General features: G+C 37.2%; 2 protein-coding genes and 1 long non-coding RNA gene across 7 annotated transcripts in view; 1 reads left to right on the top strand and 2 right to left on the bottom strand.

Moving 5' to 3' along the window:
• Window positions 1-244: 244 nt before the first annotated feature.
• On the top strand, window positions 245-16,967 carry mmp23ba (matrix metallopeptidase 23ba). 3 transcript variants are annotated; one of them, XM_083553417.1, is made up of 8 exons: window positions 245-521; window positions 8,604-8,743; window positions 9,325-9,464; window positions 11,628-11,795; window positions 12,596-12,760; window positions 13,087-13,197; window positions 16,126-16,252; window positions 16,446-16,967. In XM_083553417.1, the coding sequence occupies exons 1-8, from the start codon at window positions 414-416 to the stop codon at window positions 16,618-16,620; spliced, it is 1,134 nt and encodes a 377-aa protein (XP_083409543.1). In that variant the 5' UTR covers window positions 245-413; the 3' UTR covers window positions 16,621-16,967. The 3 variants fall into 3 exon arrangements, with proteins under 3 accessions (XP_083409543.1, XP_083409545.1, XP_083409544.1); XM_083553419.1 differs by having other exon boundaries at window positions 251-521; window positions 8,608-8,743; XM_083553418.1 differs by lacking the exon at window positions 13,087-13,197 and having other exon boundaries at window positions 273-521; window positions 16,446-16,751.
• LOC310732766 lies at window positions 15,412-16,554 on the bottom strand. Its single transcript, XR_014535544.1, has 2 exons — window positions 16,415-16,554; window positions 15,412-16,230 (listed from the first exon to the last, which is right to left on the bottom strand). It is a non-coding gene; the product is annotated as an uncharacterized lncRNA (long non-coding RNA).
• Window positions 16,902-18,553, bottom strand: part of cdk11b (cyclin dependent kinase 11B) — a 19,204-nt gene continuing 17,552 nt past the window's right edge. For all 3 annotated transcript variants that reach the window (XM_083553407.1, XM_083553410.1, XM_083553406.1), the window contains exon 21: window positions 16,902-18,193. The gene's annotated coding sequence lies outside the window, so the exon portion shown is untranslated. The remainder of the gene's footprint in view (window positions 18,194-18,553) is intronic.

Here is an 18,553-nt window from a genome sequence, read left to right as displayed (position 1 = left end):
AACATATAAATCAAATTCCCCCATCTCTGCCTGGATGCACTTCAGTATAGTAGTCCACAGCTGCTTTCCTTTCCGAATTCTTCTGATCTCAGTTGGAGTAATGTGAGACCTCAGAGGTGTGCTGAATTGTCCGAGTGGGGAAAAAAAAAAGAAAAAGTGCAGCTCCACAGTTTGGAGCATGGCCACACACACACACACACACACACACACACACACACACACACACACACACACACACACACACACACACACACACACACACACCAGGCTGAGGAGAAGCACTGAACAATTCATCACTCGAGCAGGACGTCAGACACAATCGCAGCTCAGATGGAAAGCATAGGAATGAAAGAGAAATAGATGGTGGAGAAGTTGAGCACGTGCTGTTTGTGGGTACACTTTTGGACGTAGACATGGTGCGGGGAAAGCAAGAGCTGGCACTGGTTGTGGCTTTTGGGCTGCTCGGGGTGTTTTTAGCAGCCATGCAGCAAACCACAGCTTTTCCAGTCTGGGCTTTTGAGGTAAGGTGTGAGTTTGGACAGTTTCTCGTGTTAAACGGCTGTGGAACCACCACATGTATGTGAAACTCAGAGACCATTAATTGACTTGTCACAGATTTTTCTTGTGCATTTAACAATTATTTTGCATGTATTTCCAAAGCCTGAATAAAACCAAACCAAGCTCTTTTAGGTTAGACTTCTAAATTAAGTCTAACCTGTTTGAGCTTAATGGACACATTATAACTCTTATCAGTTTATAATATATAAGTATATATAAGTTTATAGTTTAAATAACAGTTTAAAACCTTCTGGAGGATAATTAAAAAAAATTAGTGAAAATTGTAAACTTGCTCAGGTGAAACCAATCAACTTCCAGATCAAACAGCAGTTTGTTCCATCTGACATCAATTGTAGTGGTTTTGATAACTTCAGAATAAAACCAGCTGTTTCTTGAAGAATCCATTGTTAGTAGTGCATAGTACTGCAAAGATTTCTCCATGGTTGGAAAAGTGCTTAGTAGAAAGACACAAGTTAGGAGAAGACCACAAAAAGATATTGAATACATTAGCTACCACTTTAAGTATTGTTCAGAACATAATTGAGAAGTGGAAAGCGTATAGTACTACCAACACATTGCCTAGATCAGGCCATCTGTCAAACTGAATGACCAAGCCAGGAGGACATTGATCATAGAAGCTACCAAGAGTCCAGAAGCGACTTTGAAGGCTTTACGGCTTTAACTGTTCAGTCTGAGCAGGTGACAACTATGCACAGAGCTTTTTTTTTATTATTTCATAATTTTCAGAATTGTTGCCTTTTTCTTTAAATAGCTTGATGAGGAAAAGGGTTTGATTTCAGGCTGTATACAAATAAAGTAACTATTTCAAAAGGGTGTGATGATTTTCAAAAGGCACTGTATGTGAACTGATCATGTAAATCTTTTTGCATGTTGATTTAATTTTTTTAATGTAAATATATCATATTTTCTCTTTAATCTGATTTGACCCCATATTTCATATTTTTTAAGTGTAGAATGGTGAAAAAAGTGTTATAATATTAATCCAACCATATGAACTAGTAGTAAGGTAAGCGATAGATAGATAGATAGATAGATAGATAGATAGATAGATAGATAGATAGATAGATAGATAGATAGATAGATAGATAGATAGATAGATAGATAGATAGATAGATAGATAGATAGATAGATAGATAGATAGATAGATAGATAGATTCCCAATTTTGAAAAACAAAAAAACACAAAAACTTCACAAAACTCAATGAAAACTTCTGATACAATAACCACAACTAAAGGGAACATAATAAAATACTAAGTGACACAAGATAGACGGCATAGCAAAACAAATCCAAAGGACATAACAGTTGTATTCATACACAACAGGGGGACTCCATACACACTAGCATGAAAACTGAAATAGCACTTAATGAAGTGGGGGTTTTTTGGTTTAGCTTTAACAAGTGAAATATCACCAAGACTTTCAGGGTGAGGGAGCTATAACTTTAGTATAGGGATAATGAAGGTCAGCAATCTGCTCTTCTGAAGCTGGCAGAGCACTTGGGTATTTAAATAAAATATATAAGCTGTAAAAGATTAAGATTTATTGCATAGACCTTTAAGGTAAAAAAAATAAATTGTACAGCATTCTTTTCTTTTAAATAATGTATTACAATCTACTAAATTCAACGTGTGGTTAATTTCCTAAAGCTGAACATGACCTCTTTTCTGCAACAAAAACTCTTTTATATGGTGGCTCTTGTGCCTCTAAGCACCCAGATTCAGTGTAATATTGTAATTCAATAAGGTCAAAAATACAGATGGATGACAATTCATAACTTACCACCGGTAAGGTGTTGATCACACCACAAAGAACACTTTTAGTGCAATTTTGCATATCATTTACAAGCCTCTGGAGCTGAACACAAATCTTTTACCATTTCTTTTCAAAATCCCGATCCACAGGGCATGAGAAGACACTGAATAGGTTCAGGAAGATGTCCTTAATCACATACTTTAACCTTTAAACTCACAGGATCTTAAATTTTCCACCAATGAATTTTTTATTTATAGTATGTGATTAAGGGCACTTTCAGTTTCCTGAACCTATTTAGTGTCTTCTCATGCCCTGTGGATCGGGGGAGTCATCCTAGTAGTGACCACTCTTACATATGTTAACATATGTAAGGGTTAACATACAATATGCTTTTTTGATCTTCAGATCCAACTTGGCTCATATTTTGTGGATTTGCAACGTTAAATCAACACTGAGATGTGGTGTTATTGATTATTATTTTTCTTCTATTCCAAACCATAATCAGTAAGGGAAGCAAAAATAACACCAGCTAGTAGTTATCCAATTATCCTGCTTAAACAATAATTTTCAGTAACAACAACAAAGCAGAACAGGTAAGTCGTTTCTAGAGGGTAGGATGTACGTCTTGTGATTTTTTACATTTATTTTAAAGAAGGAAACTAGCAGGAAACTACTAACATCTGAACTAACATTAATTATTTATATAAAGCGCAACTTTAAGGGCATGACCACTTTATACCTTACACATTTAGCTGACAGGTTCTGCTCAAGCTTCCAAAAGTGGTTTGTAAAGGATTTGTTATTTGAACTCTCAGCCTTTCAGTCAGAAAACACAGATCCATAGCATTATCACTGTTGCATTTACTTATGTGTTGCAAACAATTGCAGATTAATCCACTGAAATAATAGGTACAGTGCATCCGGAAAGTATTCACAGCGATTCACTGATTCCAAAATGAATTAAATTCATTATTTTCCTTAAAATTCTACAAACAATACCCTATAATGACATTATGAAAGAAGTTTGTTTGAAATCTTTGCAAATGTATTAAAAATGAGAAATGAAAAAATGTGATTTTAAGTATATATAAGTATTCAGAGCCTTTGCTCAATACTTTGTTGAAGCACTTTTTTGTCTTTTTGAGTATGACGTTAAAAGCTTGGCACACTTGGGCAGTTTCCCCATTCTTCTTTGCAGAACCTCTCAAGCTCTATCAGGTTGGATAGGGAGCCTCGGTTCACAGTTATTTTCAAGTCTGGGCTCTGGCTTGGTCACTCAAGTACATTCACAGAGTCGTCCCGTAGACATTCCTTCCAATGTTATCTTGGCTGTGTGCTTATGGCCGTTGTCCTGTTAGAAGATAAAGTCACCCTTCTTCTGGAAGGTTCTTCTCTCTCATTGGAGCTCTTTCAGAGTGACCATCGGGTTCTTGGTCACCTCCCTGACTAAGGCGCTTCTCCCCTGGTCACTCAGTTTGGCTGGGGGGCCCGCTCTAAGAAGAGTTTTGGTGGTTACAAACTACTTCCATTTTACGGAAGATGGAGGCTACTGTGCTCACTGGGATCTTCAATGCTGCAAGAATGTTTTCTGTTCCCATCCCCAGATTTGTGCCTCGATACAATCCTGTCTCGGAGGTCTACAGATATTTTCTTGTACTTCATGGCTTGGTTTGTGCTCTGACATGCACTGTTAACTGTGGGACCTTCTATAGACAGATGTAATCCTTTCCAAATCATGTCCAATCGAACGAATTTAACCACAGCTGGACTCCAATCAAGTTGTAGAAACAGGATGCACTTAAGCTAAATTTTGAGTGTCATTGCAAATGCTGTGAATACTTATGTGATTTTTCTTTCTCAATTTTTTTTTACATAAATTCGCAAAGATTTGAAAAAACGTCTTTCACGCTGTTATAATGGGGTATTGTTTGTAGAATTTTGAGGAAAATAATTAATTTAATCCATTTTGTAATAAGGCTGTTACAGAACAAAATGTACATATGTAATAAATGTACAGGTACATATTGTTGAACATAATTACATAACAGCCACACAATTGAAAAGCTGCAAGGCTCGCTTTTTTCCTTCCCTCAGTCCAGCTGGACACCAAGAGAAAACAATGTTAACTGAGACTTTTTGATTTTGCAATGAACTTTCCTAAACCCAACGAAAGTATAGTCTGTCATGTCCGTATGGAAAGACTTTTGCGAATGCTGATGCTGAGCAAATATGCTTGAGAACTGTGACGGTAAACATTGCTTGAGTCAAGTGTAATGTCAGGTTCAGGTTTAGTGGTTCCTGGCAGACTTCATGACAGGAGGGTCTGTGAAGTAGCTGCACTGTTCATGTCTTCGTTTGATCAGCGAGTTCCAAGACTCTGTGTGCTATTTTCAAATCGTGCTTTAATTTGCAATTTGGGGTCTTTTCAGCCTTAATCGACTGTTTTGATTTGTGTAATCAACAAAAAAAAGTGTTTTAGGTGACATTTGTTAACACCTTTTCTTAAGTTGACTATTTTGTTTTCTGAAGCAGCAAAACTTGGTTGCATAAGGGGGTTTTATGAATTCTATCATAGTGTGGTTATTCGAGGTTATTTCATTGTATGTAAAGGTGACTTCTATTGAAGGACATTCAGAGAATTAAATATGGTCACTTTCCTGTATGAATGCTCCATATATTTAGCAATATGTTTAGAATACACTCATGGACCCCTTCCACGTGTACACTTGGCGTTCGTGTAATTAGGCAATCGCCTGATCATGTGGCAGTAGCACAGTGCAAAAAAATGAAGCAGATGCAAGCCAACAAGTGGACTATTTCAAAACTGCTGATATCCTGGTATGACACATAATAGTTTCTCAACTTAGAAGTTGTGCATCCATTGACAAGCAGTTCTGTGTTTAGAAATGGCTTTGATATGGAAGATTAGAGGAGATTGAACAGACAGGAAGTCTGCAATAACTCAAATAATCACTATTTACAACCATGGCGAGTAGAATTAGCTCAGAACACACATGAGGATAAACCTTAGGACTACATCAGCTGATATAGGGACCTATTTGTATTAGTTAAGACCAGGTTGGACACAGGCTCTTATTCTGAAAACTGGATAAAACATTACCTGGTTGTATAATATTATTAGTTTCACATTCAAAGTTTTGCAAATAGTTCCTCTGAACAGTCCATGAATAAACACTACTAGTCATGCGACATTCCGTGGGCTCAAGCTGCAATCCAAGCTGATCCCTCTAAAGCAAACCCGGCGTCGTTTGAGGGTCCGACACTGCCACGCTTGCCTTGGATTTCGGATGTCATTTTCCATTGACTTTTTTTAGGAAAAAAGAGAACACATCTGCCAAGAGTGCAGCTTAGAACAACAAGCCTGAAAAAGCATGTGATATAAAGCCAGGCTAAATGGTCTGTTTTGGGACTGTTTCCACTCAGGAATGTCTCCTCTCCCACACTGGTCCAAAAAAAAAAAAAAAAAAAAAAGCCGTCTGTCTTCTGTCTTTCTCTATAAACTGCTGTTATCAGTTTCTACAAGAAATCCAGATGGGTCATATCGACCAGGGGATTCGCATGATGGAAAGTTCATCACTACGCATTGCAACACATATAGACATTGTTTCTGTATGACTGTTCGTCTAAGATATTGAGTTTGAAGGTTTCTTTTGTAACAATGTGGAAGAGCTTGACATCTCATTCCAAGTCTGTAAACTTATAACCCAGACACTTTCTGGCTTTTGCTCTGAGGTGCGATGTGTGTTTGTGTGTTTCAATGTAGAGAACTTTCAGTATTAGGTTACTCTTGCAGTCGTTTGATTATTAGACACTCTTTTTGCCATGTAATAAAAATACATCAATAAATAAAGATTTCCTGAAGAATCTCTGCAAAAAAATGTCTTTGCTTTCATATTTGCTCAGTAAACTTTCAAAGCCAAATGATTGTTTGCCTTTTATGGAATGTCTTGTGCGCATGCGAGAGGCCGTAGTGGGGACCGTTCCAGTTGAGCACCGTGATCAAAAATTTTTATTTCCCCTTGCTTGTTCCAAAGTTGCGCTTGCCAGCTCGTGAAATGACAAAGCCACCCAAATTTTCGTCTGTCATCCTCGGAGAGTTACATAAGGTCCACGTGTAGAGCACTGCTTCAAACATGCAGGCTAACTGCAGTGGATGTTTCAGTTGTACCAATATCCTTTATGAATGTCTTTCATTATAGCACTGTAGCAGGGCTAGTGTTGGCCGGCTCTAAGCTTCTATAATTCATCTTTGTTTTAATACAACTGCTGGGTCGGCATGTCTACGGCATAGCGTCAAAGAAGCCCCAGTCTTGCATGTCATATCCATGTATGAACGGCATAATAAACAGCACTCAAGAGGATTTCACAACGATTTTTTTTTTTTTTTTTTTTAGTTATTAGATCATTAAGAAATCATTTACTCATTTACTGCTGTAGCTGAATATGAACACATTCACAGATTAAAGAACAGGTACTAGTGTTACAGACAATATTCTGCATTTTTCACACTATTCTAGAACTCCCGAGAAATTTTACCAGACACTCACTAGAAGTGTACATCAGGACTGGGATCTCAAGGTTTGTCCTAGCAGTAGTTTTTTCACCTCGTACATAAGCATACAGAGTTTATATATTCATCTATGCTAGGTACATGCAAGACCCAACTAGGCTGCTAGTTTATTACATAAAGATATTTGTTAAATAATATTTGCATAATGAGAAATATAAGATAGCATCTTGAACAAAATAATGGATAATAATCACTTGCTAAGATTAATATCTTAACAGGGCTGTTTCTAGGCTTTTTTTGGCACCCCAGGCGAGATTCCTATTGTGACCTCCCCCCTTGGCTCTGCCCTCCCACCACAATGCTCCACCCCTACGCCATACAAATCATTCACAACCCTCTATGAAAAAGGTTAAACACATTTAATAATCACTGCAACATGGCCTGTAATGCCTTGAGAAATGCTTTAACGCTAATATTTTGCTGCTGAAATGTTCTGTGCTAATATGCAGTGTCATATTGTGCTTGTGATGATGGAGCGTCAGCCATCAGCTTACAAAACAGGTACTAATTAGTAGCATGCCTCTATATTTTGTCCTACATCTCCATTTCTCTTCCTAACACCAGCAAGCAGTATCGATAGAGAGACTACTCAGATAATCGCAGCAATCATATGTCAAAATAGCAAAATAACAATAAATACTACTACTACTACTACTACTACTACGAAAAAATAATAATAACAATAATAATAATAATACTTTTGGTGGGGCAGGGAGCTCTCACTGGTGCCCCCCAGTTGTTTGCACCCTAAGCAACCTCAATGCGTTTGACTCCAGACATAATCTTTTAAGCAACTCGGGGGAAAAAAAAAAAGGCTGGCATCATGTCATACACATGTTAGAGATAGTGAATAGCATTTTGTGGACATCTGAGGAATTACCTGTGGTTTTTGAACATCCCATTTCATATTTAGTCCCCATTTGCTGTTAAAATAACTGCCACTCTTCTGGGAAGATGTTCCACTAGATTTTAGAGTTTACATGTGGAGATTTGTGCTCATTCAGCCAAAAATGTGTTAATAAAGTCAGGAACTGATGTAGGGTGAAAAGGCCTGGGGTGTAGTCAGTGTCCCAATTGAGCCCAAAGGTGTTCAATAGAGTTGAGGTCAAAGCTCAATATCATGCTACTCAAGATCTTCTACTCTATCTTTCCCTGAAGGGACATTTTATGCTACCCTATCCAAAGACACCAACAACTGTGTGCCTCCAACTTTGTGCTAACATTTTGGGTAATAATCACATATGGCTGCACAATCAAGGTGTCCCAATACTTGTGTCCATACATTGTACTTCTTTTTAAAATTAATGGTCATTGTAGCAGCTCTTAGATTAAATACCCAAAGGAATGATTTTTTTCTTTCTTTCTGTCCACAATGATTCTCTATACAGCAACAGTACTAGCAGCTACCTCTGGACACAAAGCAGGTCCCAGGCAGAAAGAAAAGCCACACAACATTAAGGGTTATGTAACTTTTTTTAAATAAAGCGTCTGTCTGTTTGCACATTTTAGTTTTCAAATCAGCTTGACTAATTCTTTCAAGATGTGCTTCTGGTTAAGAAGCCATTAAAGCCATTAGAGAAGTGCCACTATTAAAAGTGTATCAGGAGACGAGTCACGCATATCGGAGCAAACGCGTCACAGGCTTTGCCAGTTGGCTAATCTGAGTTTTTTTTGTCCAAGGAAGAAGCTCACATGTCTGGCGTTTTGATTATTGGGATCCGCAAAGACGCCCGGTCCCACATGCTTCACCTTTCCAGGAACAAGCGCTACACCCTGACTCCGGAGAAACTCAAATGGGACAAATTCAAGCTAACCTACAAGTAGGCATGCTTTAAACATTTTTTATTTGCTCGTTTTTATAAGATCCAGACATTTTTGTGTTGTATAAAGTGGAAAAAAAGTTAAGGTGGATGGAAAATAAGTTACATTTTGGACATTTTGCCAATCATAAAAGAGGCTTCCACAGTTTGAGCAGCATTTGCTTCTTCTTCCTCTTCTTCTTTCGGCTGCTCCCATTAGGGCACCTTCCAAAATCTTGTTAAACAATTTTGTTAAAAAAATCCACTGCCATCTCTCCTAAACATCTCCATGCTTCTATCGGTATGTCATCTAGTCCAACCCACTTTCCACTCTTCATCATCTAAATCACTGCTCTCACTTCCTCCTTACTAATCCTATCCACTTCCTGCTTCACCATCGCCACACCATCGAACCTTCTCGCTCTCTCTCTCATTTTCCTCGTTCATCAGCTGCTCAAAATACTCCTTCCATCTTCTCAACACATTTCCATCTCCATCGTTTATTGCTCTAACCTGCAGCACATCCTTTCCAGCTCGGTCTCTCTGCCTGGCAAATTGGTATAAATCCTTGATGGGCAAATTTATGTTGCTGTTTGCTACAGACTGCTGTCATTCCCAAGGAACCTGATGAACGCCAGCGACACACGCCGGGGCATCGCCAAGGCCTTTGCTATGTGGAGCGATGTGTCACCTTTCAGCTTTAGAGAGGTTCCTGATAATAAGGAGGCCGACATCAAAATCGGTATGAGCATGGATGCCCTCATATACAACGAATGCTTCAATTTCATACTCAAGGCACTTAATGGAGAGAGGCCATAAAACTGGTCTTCTTGATTATCTGAGTATTAAAAAGAGGAACAAAATAAAACTATATTCATCTCACAGAATAGTTTTCTCCTCAAGACAACACAAATAACAAATGGAAAAAAAGAGAAATTATTCTTTAGAACATGTAAAATGTTAATAATAGTACTGTGAGCTGATTTGAAAAGGATCTTTATGTATTATTATTATTATTATTATTATTATTATATATTCCTTTGTACTTAGGAATTCAGAATATGATGTAAATGTGATGCAAATTCATTGGGACACCCCATCTGTCCTCTTTTCATATTTGGAACCGAGTTGTACATCTACCACTAATTCAATCTCATTTAACAAACCATTATATATAAGAAATTCATCAGAATAGTGAACCAGATTTATCCCAGGGAATGTTCACCTAAATTCCTGGCCGTATTTGCAGACATAATTTTTTACCATATTATGTCTGGAAACTATCACAACCAAACACAGTTGAAAAAGGCATAATTTGCTCCATTCATCTGAAATAGTTCGAAATCTCTTTCAGTGACAGAAATGTGAATCAGGTCCAGATTTTGTGCCACATCTTTGCTTTTGAATTGTTCATCAGAAAGCCAAAATACCTGTGGCTCGGCCCAAAAAACCCCAAACGCAAGTTGGACAATAGAGGCATAATGCCTAAATTACGTGAGGGATACGGGGCTTTGCTCAAGGGCCCACAATCTGACAGTTTCAAACTCTTCAGCCATCATTCCTTATTATGTTTAAACAAATGAACTTTAAATTATTTGCACCAGACCTCGGAGATTGTTCTTCATTAATGATGATTGTAAACGTAAACTAAACACGTTCATGTGTCGCGTTCTGTCGAATTAGTGGGGGTGGAAGGCACACGCACAAAAAAGTTTTGACTAATATTGATTTTTGTTCTGCCAATAACATACTTTCCGAAATCATAAAATATCGTTTTTGCAGGATTTTTAACAAAATTTTACCAGAATCTTTTTAAATTTGGTTACTTTGCCTTGTTATTTGGCCAAATCTCACATGACAATGAGTCAGTACAACACAACACTATATATTACTTCGGAAAAAAAAATATCAGTTATTTAGTCAATATATATGAATTGTTAAATCAAGGATTATTTCTCCAGTGATGTAAAAGTGAATACAGATAAATGGAATGACCAACGGATATATATATACGATGACGAGGTGCCGCACCGAAACTGAACTTTATGTGACTTTATACCACAGGGTGTTAAAACAAAGTGGTTGTGGAAAATGCTTTCAATCAGAAATGCTTTTTCTTCCTCAAATGTACAATGAGTTTTAGGTTTAGAGCTTGGTGGAGTGTTTTTCAATACGGTTGTGGGTAAGGAGACTAAAATGCTAAAACTTTCAAGACTAATATTACAGTAATCCCCCACTTTACCGCGAATCTCGGTTTATCGTGGAATTGCATTTGGAACTAATTTGTTTGGCTCGATAGACCAAAAAAAACCCGTATAGGAACTTGTTTTAATGGAGCTTTATGTTGAAATAATAAAATGTATTAATAAAAATATAATTATTCATTATAAAATGAAGTAAAAGGTTAATACAGTACAGCACTGTATACATTAATAGCATTTTTGGGGTAAATTGGGGTATACCACCGCGAAAAATGGGGGATTACCGTTTAGCAAAAACTTAAAAAATGTGACCAGGCGATGGGCTTTGTCAGGTTGCCAAACATAATGGTTGAAAGCGACACTATATGAAAAGCTCTGTTTTATGCCCATGTGGAATTCATTAGAATTAGGCAAATCTTAATCCTGCCTTGTAAATTAAGTTTACAACCTGAAAAAAAACCTATTAAAAACGTAATGCTTTTAATGGATGTTTGAAAACACTTGGGATGATCAAAACCAAATGAAGTAGGGATTTTGTATTTGCATTGCGTTGTCTACTGATTCTGAGAGATGAACGTCAGTCATGGGCCAAATCTGAGGACTTAGTAAGTACCCCAGGGCCTTTGAAGATTGTGTTGAGTTGATCTATCGTCTATATTCGTCAGCCTGTGTATAAATACAAGCTCTCCACTTATTTTTGGCAGGCTTCTACCCAGTAAATCATACAGATTGCCTGCAGTCCTACCTGCATCACTGTTTTGATGGGATCACGGGTGAACTGGCTCACGCTTTCTTCCCTCCAACTGGAGAGATTCACTTTGATGATGATGAGTACTGGGTTTTAGGGAACATGCGCTTCAGCTGGAAGAAAGGCGAGTGAATCAAATACTCCTCCTTTTCCATGTACAGCAATCTCAGATTTCATTCTCTGGCCTCTGTTTGGGCTGTTCAATTCCTATATAAAACTATAATTTTACCAGAATTAATCCCAGATTTTTTTTTTTAAATCAGGACTTAGTAAATGCAACATTTACACCACCAGGCAGTTACCCCCAGTTGGAAAAGATTAGACATTGATAGCTTAATGAGCGTAAGCCCACTGAACATGTGGCATGGTTGCTTTTTTTTAATTCCAAATCTTGGCTGTGACTCCTAAGGAGAAAGGAGTAAATGATGTAAATGTCCCTGGCAGACATGGGTAACTAAACGTTTAGCAAATGTTTAATCTCAGCACGCAATAAGAAAAACCAAAGCAAAGCATCCCTTAAGAAATTTGAGCAATAGGCATTTGGACACAATGCAGAACAACATTATTAAATTTAATCATGGATCTTAATCATATACGAGGTCACAATATCAAGGTCATTATCCATACTCTTAAAAAAAAAAAAAAAAAAAGGAATAGGCATTAATAGTAGACCATAAAATACTATAATACACAATATGGACAAAAGTATTAAGACACCTTTTCCAGCCATACAGTAGGAGAATTTGTACCACAATGTATCTCATCACAGTGCCCTTGTGCATGAAAAAGATATAGTTCACATGGGTTGGAGTAAAAGATCTTGCATGGCCTGCTATAGAGGCCTTATCTCAGAACAGAACGAATGAGCAGTAGCACTGCAGAAAGTGTAAATTTTGCCCTTTTGTGTGATTGTTTTTTGAGCAGGTGTCTGGCTGACTGACCTGGTGCACGTTGCAGCTCACGAGATCGGTCATGCACTCGGTCTGATGCACTCGCAGAACCCGAAGGCCATAATGCATCTCAACGCGACGCTGACTGGCCGCAAACTCATAACGCAGGACGACGTCTGGGGACTCCAGCGGCTGTACGGTGCGCAGATAGAACAGCTGGTTTCATTTAATGCAGGAACAGTGTGATGGTTAAGCCAAGACAGAGACTTGTAAAATGCATCCTGAATCAGTGCTTAGTAAAGACTGAGGAAATGCCTTGGCATGGAATCCTTACGTTATCAGAAATGAGCTCCACCATAATTATGTTTTTCACTGACAGTCAGCAGACTTTCAGCAAGCCTTCGAACTACTACTTAATTTCTATGACATGTCCATGTTCTCCACTTTCTTCTTGCCCATCTCCCTCCCTCTACTGATTCTTCTGTCTGTCTGTCTCTCTCTCTATCTCTCTCTCTCTCTCTCCAGGATGTTTGGATAGATTATTTATCTGTCCCGCTTGGGCCAGGAAAGGCTACTGCGAAAGCAAAAGAAAGCTCATGCAAAAGCACTGCCCTCACAGCTGTGACTTCTGTTACAGTAAGTTAAGAGTTTTACAGAAATTCATTACAAATTTATAATCTGGAAAATCTGGCACTTCCTTAGCCAATCACCTGCCAGTTACATTGTGCCTTGACCTCAGCAACAATCTTATAAAAATTTCGAGAAGGAAAGATGTTTTTGAACACAAAAGGAAAACTCAGAAATCCAGATCAGTAAAATGTATAGTTTAGATTTGACTCTGATGGATTTTAGTATGTTCCAGTTCCTGCCACTGAAAAATGCATTTTTTTTTTTGTTTTGTTTGCTTTTGACCAGTAAGAAAAATATCATGAATATTAATGGTATAGTTTAAAAAATGCCTTAAGACAACTGAAAAAAAGAAGAAGTAGTAGTAGTCTTGGCACTATGAACGTACAAATTGTAAACACCTTTATGTCTTCATGCACTTTCTTTTTCTTTGCTAAAGTCTGGTTAGACTATCAAATTATACGAGCGGATTTCATTTGCTAATGTAACTGGCAATAAGTCGGATTTTATCTGGCAAATATTGGTTATGATGCGTTACATTTTATTTGATCGCTAATCAGAATCAAAATACTTTGATAATCCCATAAAGAAATTGTTCGGTTGCAGTAGCTCACAGTAAAAGATAAGCAAAGTTTAAAGTAAAAATAGAAAATATAAATAAATATACATATTAAGTGAAATGAAATGTGTAGCAGCATAAAATTAACAGATGGCATAAAAGTCAATAATACTCAATAACTACAATAACTACAATAATAGTTGTAAAAGGTTTTGTACATGTAACGAATTATTATTGCGCCAAAATCAATGCACATAATTGCCGAAGATATTAACAATATAGTGTGGCGTGAAAAACGATAAATATACAGGTGCATCTCAATAAATTAGAATATCATTAAAAAGTTGATTTATTTTAGTAATACAATACAAAAAGTGAAACTCGTATATTATATAGATTCATCACACACAGACTGATATATGATTATATATTATATACTTTTTCACAATATAAAAATTTTCTGAGATACTGAATTTTGGGTTTTCATTATCTGTAAGCCATAATCATCCAAATAAAAAGAAATAAACACTTGAAATATATCAGTCTGTGTGTGATGAATCTATATAATACACAAGTTTCACTTTTTGTATTAAATTGCTCAAATACATTTTTTTTTAATGATATTCTAATTTATTGAGATGCACCTATAATTATATCTATATTATTTATATTGTAGAGCAGCTTTTTAACACTCCAAGGGAGGAGTTATGCAGTTTGATGGCCCCAGGCAAAAATGATCTACTGTGGCTCTCTGTGGTGCATCATAAATATGAGCAGTAAACTTGCAGGGGGCAAAGTATTTGTTATAGAAAAATTAATTTCTTCATTTACCTTAAGTTAACTTTTACACTCACTTTTTTTTTCTTACACGTTTAAACTGTTCAGTAAATTTTGCACACTTCTGCTTCTTTTCAAATAAGAAAAGCCTCTCACAGAAACCAGGGGATGTAGCTCAGTGGTTTTATGTATTTTGTACTTTGTACTTTGAAGCAAAAGACCCCCCCCCCCCCCAAAAAAAAAAAACAACAAAAACAACCATGGAGATACCATCTCCCGTCAAGACATTGGCCATTGGCTCCAAATGTCAGGAGTTCAAATCCAAGCCACACCACTCCCAGACCCCTGAGCAAGACCATTAACCTCCATATCCCCATATTTATAAAAGCAATTAATTTTAATCACTCAATAAGGATAAAAGCAAATGTCATAAATAGCAGAAATGGCTCAAAGCTTCCCACCACCACTGTGATTGTCTCTAACATTTTCATCACAGAAAGGGTTGGTCTTTTGATGATCAAGCACTTTTCATGCCAAGACGGACTAAGCTTTCAGAAGAAATTTTATTAGCCAATACATCCTTTCATTTCCTAAATATAAATGACTTTGTTTTATATGATCGTGTGTCATTGTTCCATGTCTCAATTTTAAAATGTAAATGATTTAGATTCTCATTGAAATAGTTGGTTAGTTTAAGCCACTTGTGTGTTTATTATGTGGAGGAAAAAACTAATAATAGTGAACTGCTACATGTGTTGAGATTTAATTAAGTCCTTGGTATGTTCAAAAGCCTCAAATGATGCTTTCCAATTTTCACGTTTCCAAATAGTCGATGCAACTCTTTATAATAGTTTTCATATGACGCCAAGGCTTTCAACTGAAGCATCTTCTTTTCATTTGAACAAAGGACAAGAAAAAAATGACTGCTGTTGCTGAATCCATGTGCTTTTTTTTTTTCTTTTCAGTGACCACTCCTTCTGGTCTCTAACAGATAAATATTTGCCTTTGTGACAAAACATTTTTTTGAGAACCGCAATCCATTCCTTGTAGGACTGGGCGGGGAAAAAAAACCTAAAGATCCCATTAAGTCATGGTGCTGGCAGGCTAAATTCAGCAGAGTAGATGAACATTTTCTCTTCCAGAAGCCAAGACTGGTACGAAACGCTGAAATTCTGTTTGCTTGGAAGAAAAAGGCAGTTACTAGTCTGGTTCTCATTGCAGTCAGGGTGAAATTTGGTCATTCTGGGAACATGTTTTGCATGATTACAAGCCACTGAAATCCCAGTATGTGGCTGGTGGGCTTCAGACGCATAGTGATCAGCGGTGTCTGGAGTGCCACCAAAACATCTAACTTAACTTAGAACTCGGGAAAAGTTTCCAAATAATTCCGAATCCAACCATACGGACGACACGATCGTTCAGGTTCAGAACTCACATCGCAGTGGTTGCTTTTTTTCTCTTGTGGCTTAAAGCTTGGGAAACGTGGTCAGGATCCAGGACGTGAACACGAATCCGGTTAATAGTTTTAAATACATATGTTGCAGACGTTAGAGCATTTCATATCAGTGCATTGTATTGAGATTACCGTTATGTCCAAACAGCCTTCCCTTTTCCTACCATCGCCCCGACTCCAAAGCCACCTCGGACCAAACAAAAGCTGGTTGCTGAGGGAAGGAAACTTACCTTCCGATGTGGAAAGAAAATTGCTGCAAAACAAGGAAAAGTGGAGTGAGTGTGTTTTTTTGTTTGTTTTACTTTCATTCCAAATATTAAACCGTGATGAGTAAGTTTTGTACTTTTTACATTAACTGTACTGATCTCATTCTAGAGGTATGGGGATTTAAAAAACAAACAAAGAAAGCACTGTATTTTCAAGAGATTTACGTTTACCTCCTAACCCTCACGTCTCTGATCTGTGTAGCTGGTATAAAGACGGCGAGCTGCTGGAGTTCTCTCACCCTGGCTACATCACCCTGAAGGATGATCACATCAGTATCGTAGCTAACGCAATCAATGAGGGTACGTACACCTGCATCGTGAGGAAGAAGAACAAGGTTTTGACGACCTATTCGTGGAAGCTACGGGTGCGCTTCTGAGGATGTCGAGCCACGGCACGAAACGGTACTGACAGAAACCACGGATGTTTGGGTTTGTCCCATACGAGTGCTTCGTTCGCTCTGCTACCGTGGAGTCCTCATAAAAAAAATAATAAAATGAAATAAAAAAATTTATGTCTGTGATCAAGTGCTGTAAAAGAGAAGAAACGGGATACAACCAACAGTTTAAAGTTCACCACAGCACCATGGAAACCTCACTTAGTCAGGCACATATTCCTCCAGATTCATACATAAAGCTATCGATAATTATGCTGTCAGGGTTTTTTTTTTTTTTTGGTTGTAAATTTGTTTCCTTAGGTGCTAAATAAAAATTTATTCTGGAAAAATTGTGGCTTTTTTTCTACTTATTGTTTCTTCTGGAAACATTCTGATAGAGAAACACATTGAATATATTGTTTGATGCAGATTCTCAGATGTAAATATAAGCTAGTTTTGCAAGGAGTGCATCTGCATTAAGTGCGTTACAGTTTGGCATTTGGAAAGTGTTATAAACTAATTAACTAAACCCTAGAAATATCCAGTGGTAAACAAAGTGCACAAACCATGAAGTTGAGTTCAGTTAGAGATACACTCGTTAAAATATGACTCCAGTAAAAGTGCTCCATTTAACCCTTCAATTGAGTAAAGGTACAAAAGTATTTGCCTTCAAATGTACTTAAGTATCCAAAGTATAATCATTTATTATGGGTATAATGTCAATTTTTGTCATAAGACTTTTGCTTAATCAACTCAGTTTATGTGAAAAGATTCTGTTACTCTTAGCAAAACAATCTATTAATATAATGATATTAACAAATCAAACACTGATTGATATCCATTACAATTATCATGAGCCCAAAACTGTCTTTTCAACTACAGGCCACTGGTGTTGTGGCAAGTTGGAGTCAGTAGTTATAGTCTCAATGTTTTGCTTGCAGTTGAACCGACGCTGAACTGTATGTTGTTGTCAAGTAGACGCTTCACCCTGATTAATGGATTGCTGTTTGCTTGACCAGTTACGTTTTTATCCTCATAAATAGAAAGGAGCGACTGATTTCGCAAAACGTAGTCAAGATATTTGACTTTGAAATGTAGTGAAGTTAAAGTCTCCCAAATAGAAATACTTCAGTAAAGTACAAAAACACGAAAAAGCTACTTAAGTACAGTAAAAAATTACATTTACTTTGTTACTGTCCAACACTGGAAATCAAACTTTCACTGTCGGAATACGTACTTGATTCCATTTTGTTTAGTGTGTGCTTCCTATTGTCTTTAGACTGAGGAAAAAGCAGGAAAACCTTTTACACAGGACATCTCTATAAAATCTAGTCAGCATGTAGAATGGTCATTAGAATAAAAAAAATCTTTACATTTTGTATTTTGCTATAGTAGCTGTCTGAACATGTCCTAACCATGAAACCAGGACAACACATTTTATGATGAAACAACACTTGCCTGTAACATGCTCAGTACGAATGCAGTTCCATGGTGAAGTTTAGATGTCTTTCAAAACGTATTCTGACGTGGTTGAATTTTTGACACACATCCTGTAAAGCCAGTAGCCGCTGACTGCCTTTTGAAAAAGACCACGTGAAAAGAAATTTACCAGCAATTGCACTTTAAATGTCTACCTGCTCTATCAAATTTCAACCATTTAATTAGCAATTAAATTCAAACTATTGTAAAAATAAAACCCTCAGTCAGACAACAATCATCCAGTGAGTCAGAGCTACTTCAGTGCTTCTTACAAATTCACTACGATGCTACATAATACATGGGAAATGAAAACACTTTCTCATTCACATTTTTAAACTCCCAAAAGTACCCATGACTAAAGTGGAGAATATCGATGGAAAGTCACTGTGGCTTATAAAATCGAGGAGGCGGACTTGATTGTGTGTGCAGTGTAGAGAATGACATCATTTTTTTGGCC

This window comes from Silurus aristotelis (genome assembly GCF_946808225.1).
Source record: "Silurus aristotelis genome assembly, chromosome: 11".
Lineage (NCBI taxonomy): Eukaryota > Metazoa > Chordata > Actinopteri > Siluriformes > Siluridae > Silurus > Silurus aristotelis.
This window is presented reverse-complemented; position numbering and strand designations above follow the sequence as displayed.

Excerpts from the sequence above, each read along its gene's own strand:
- mmp23ba (XM_083553417.1), top strand. The coding sequence starts at position 414 with ATGGTGCGGGGAAAGCAAGAGCTGGCACTGGTTGTGGCTTTTGGGCTG. Across the intron at positions 522-8,603 it reads TTCCAGTCTGGGCTTTTGAG|GAAGAAGCTCACATGTCTGG; the intron begins GTAAGGTGTGAG and ends TTTTTGTCCAAG. Across the intron at positions 8,744-9,324 it reads AAATTCAAGCTAACCTACAA|ACTGCTGTCATTCCCAAGGA; the intron begins GTAGGCATGCTT and ends TGTTTGCTACAG.